A 4,224-nucleotide genomic window follows, 5' to 3' on the forward strand; every position below is an offset into this window, starting at 1 on the left:
GAAAATGTGCTGAATCTTTAGGTTAGCTAAAAAATACATACATACATACATACATACATCTATAATAATATATATAATATATCTAAATATATATATATTATATATATATTTATATAAAATATATATATATAATATGTATACACATATATATAATATATATACATATATATACATATATATAACATATTATATCCATACATATATACATCTATAATATATAATACAATATATACATATAATATATATAATACATAAATACATATAATATAACCTTACATATATATATACATACATATTATACATATATATAAATACATATATACTATATATAAATTACACATACATATATAATACATCCATATATTACATCTAATATATATCTTACAATATATACATATATATAAACATATATACATATATATACATATATATACTAATATATTAACACAGTATAAAATATAACTCAATACATACAGATATACAAGTAAAAGTATATGTAATATATATACATAGTTATAATATATATAATATATAATATATATATATATATATGATAAACATATAGTATACAAACATACCAAGTCTATATATACACATAATATAATATATATATACCATATACTATATACATAAATAAACACACATATAAATATAATATTATATGTGGTGTATTTGAGATGTGTGTGTGTGATTTTGAGTGTTTTATTGTGTTGTGTGTGTGTGTGTGTGTGTGTGTGTGTGTGTGTGTGTGTGTGTGTGTGTATGTGTATGTGTATGTGTATGTGTATGTGTATGTGTATGTGTATGTGTATGTGTATGTGTATGTGTATGTGTGTAAAACAAACTGAAATTGCTCAGGGAGCGCACAAGTTTTAGGTTACTCTGAGCAATCAATTTTGCCTTGCTTTTTAAATTAACAAAAGTATTTCTTTGGCTCACACAAAAATGTGCATCAACACAACAGTGTGTGTGTGTGTGTGTGTAGTCCAAATATTGACACCTCTCATCTTGGCACAGTCAGTAGACACCAAAAACGTAAAATATTATAGATTCCTAGAAATATTGATAAATAGTAGGTCCTTTACAAGATATTGATGGCCACAGTTTGATCTTTATATTCTGTCACATATAATTTAGTGTAATTTAGTCAGACTCAAAAGTGTTCATAGCTTTCTATCCTGGAATATAAACTGATAATTTAAGATCTTTCATCTATCTTTATGAACATCCTACAATCTTGTGAAAAAATGCATCCAAACAAAATGGATACCAAAGATCATTAGCTATTATACTCTGCCATAGTATAAATAATTCTTCTCAAGTACCTCCCTGGAACTCTTGGTAACCTTCAGCTCCAGTGAAAATAACATCAACCCATATGCGCATAGCCTCAGGTGAGGGGGCCATTAGGTGGAAGGTGCGTTCAAAAGTCTTCACGCAGAAGGTTAACTTGGGATTTGGTGATTTTACTGAATGGAGATGATCTACATATACTTCCTCTATTGCCTGTAAATAGAAAAATGGAAAGAATATCTTGTTACATAGTTATATTAAGTATTCATAAACAAAAATAACCTCATTGTCTTCTTTTTCCTTTATTAGGAAAATGCCTAGATCACTCTTAGAAAATACCATCCCACTCAATATTCAATGCTATTTCAAAACTCTCTGCTGATTATTTATGATTATTTATATTTTCATATCACTAATCACATAAAACTAATCTGACTAAAATTGAAGTTACATCTATAAATCCATTTTATGTATTTATTCTTTCCAAAACAAAAGTGGAACTAAGCATAATTCATGTTTATAACATTTCTGATACAATGAACTTATTAAAACTAATAAAAATTAGCTCTTGAAAAAAATATACTAATAATATATTTCTGATGGTTCTTGCAAAAATTGTGATTAATATTACAATATCACTAACCTGGAAGTAAACTCCACCTCTTGGTTTATTCTCACTCTTGTCACTGTAGTACATTAGTGCCCTCTTTGAGCGGTCAAATACAAACCATCTTTTCTGCCATGTGCGAAACTTTGATCCCAATTTGTGGAGATAACCTCGACATGCAGTTGAGGAAACCAGAATGTAAGGGCAAAGTTCAATCTGATGACCTGCTGATTCAATGTGTTGCTTGAGATCGAAGTGCTGTTCACTTCGGACAGGTAGATATCTTGTTAGGGGTCGCTGCTGTGGGAAAAACTATTTTTAAGTGCAAGAAAAATATCAGTACTGAAATATAATATCCTGGAAATTTAAAAAACTCTAATTGGTCTCTTTCAGGGTTAGAAATAATAATAATAATAAAAAAAAACAAAAAAACATACATTAACATCCTCCCTACAGAGTGTGTATAGCTGAATCACAGGATACAACATTCAAACATAGAAAATCTATATTGTGCATGAGAAACCACTTGTTTTCTCCTATTCTTCAAGTAAAATTACCCTGATATAAAAATAATAAAAGAAATGCTCAAATCTGGTTATGATATTGAAGAAAAGAAAAGAAAAAAAATTAATAGAACGAATGGTTTCCATAACATTTAAAAGGTAATATAAAATCATATTTTCAAAACTTGTAAAAAATCTTAATATCAACATCCCGCATAATGTATAATACAGAACAAGTAGAAGAAATTCTGACTTTGCTATTTGAGGAATTATTTTCAGAACTGGTTAGTAACAGCAAAGATTTTATTTTCAGTGTATGCTGTTGTAAGAAACCAATTTTGAAACCCAAACCGGAAGTGCATTTTTACTAATTTGTTATTTCAAATATATGTAAGAATGACCCATCACCAATCTTTAAAAAAACAACTTACTTGATAGTTTTGAAAATTGATTATTAGATCCTGCAAACAAAAACATTATATTAAAATCAAAAACAGGAAAACAGGAAAAAAATCTATTATAACATAATTATGGAAAATAAAAATAGAGCCAAACTAATGGAGACCAATAAATGTTTGCAATTACATTAGCATTTACTAATATAAGAGGTACTACTGCTAGGATACTAGAGAAAATCCCAACCCACAGCAAATCACATGCAGAGAAGTATACTGTAAATCATGATGGAGTGGAAAACAATATTTTCAAAATCTGACACCAAACAATGGAATTTCAGTGATATATTTTCTTAAAGATGACCACCCCACAAGTGGAGGGAAAACATTTGGGTCAAGCAAAACTGTAGAGTGTCAGGAAATAATTAAATAAATGAATAAATAAATGAAGTGTTTTAAGTCCTCCTGGCCGCTGGCTCTGGTGATAGCCTCAACCAAAGTTAAAATAATTATTACACGAATACCAAATTATTAGAGGAAAAATCATAAAATTAATATGCAGTGTATTTTATTTGTTATTCCAATCAATGGTTTCTTGGTCACTCATTCATTTATCTTCGATTTTCTACTTCTATCTACCATTATTCGTTTTTAAAGATTATTCACAAACCTTCGACCGTTTCCTTCACTGCTGTATCCTCATTAGTCATCAAGATACTACTGTGAAGGTATGGTATAATCAATTTGCTTTTGTTAACTTCATATAAATGTATAGAATTCAGATAGTATGAATATTATAATCTATATTTCATAATGAATGTATTATGAAAAAAAGTTCTCAAAATAAGAACTTATATCAAAACTTGACTACAATAGAGAGAGATGTCGGCTGCGAGAGTGAGAGGTGAGAGAGTCGGGGAGTGCCGATGGATTTGACGATGGAGGAATTTTGGGGATGGAGGTAGGAGAAGATACATTGAGAGAGAGGAGTGCGTCGTAGGTGAGGTGAGAGGATGGGAGGGGGAGATGATAGGAGACGCAGGAGGAGAGGGAAGAGGGGTTAGTGGAGAGAGGCTGGTGAGAGGTGAGGAGAGAGAGAGAGAGAGACGGGCTGGGAGAGAGAGAGAGAGGATGGGGGAGACGTGAGAGAGAGAGAGGAGAGAGAGACAGAGAGAGAGAGTGAGGGGGGGGGGGGGGCGGAAGAAGAGAGAGAGAGTGAGAGAGAGTGAGAGAGAGAGAGTGAGAGAGAGAGAGTGAGAGAGAGAGAGTGTGAGAGAGAGACAGAGTGACAGAGACTGTGACAGAAAGATAAAGAGATATAAATACATTCCGAAACAAAAAAAAAAAAATGTATGTATAAATAATATATATACATATATATAGAAATTAATATATATATATAGCTATATATATATATATAGTATAT

General features: G+C 30.4%; 1 protein-coding gene across 1 annotated transcript in view; it reads right to left on the reverse strand.

The window, feature by feature from the left end:
• LOC147470986 (pleckstrin homology-like domain family B member 1) overlaps positions 1-2,864 on the reverse strand; it is a gene marked incomplete at its 5' end in the record, with an annotated part of 3,746 nt that extends 882 nt beyond the window's left edge. The window contains 3 exon segments of the mRNA XM_086541821.1: positions 1-1,506; positions 1,937-2,200; positions 2,835-2,864. The exon segment at positions 1-1,506 is cut by the window's left edge and continues 882 nt beyond it. Coding sequence (XP_086397947.1) covers positions 1,318-1,506; positions 1,937-2,200; positions 2,835-2,864 — 483 coding nt within the window.
• Between the last annotated feature and the right edge of the window lie 1,360 nt (positions 2,865-4,224).

This window comes from Penaeus japonicus, unplaced genomic scaffold (genome assembly GCF_977035675.1).
Source record: "Penaeus japonicus unplaced genomic scaffold, GWHDUDI00000001_assembly GWHDUDI00000011, whole genome shotgun sequence".
Lineage (NCBI taxonomy): Eukaryota > Metazoa > Arthropoda > Malacostraca > Decapoda > Penaeidae > Penaeus > Penaeus japonicus.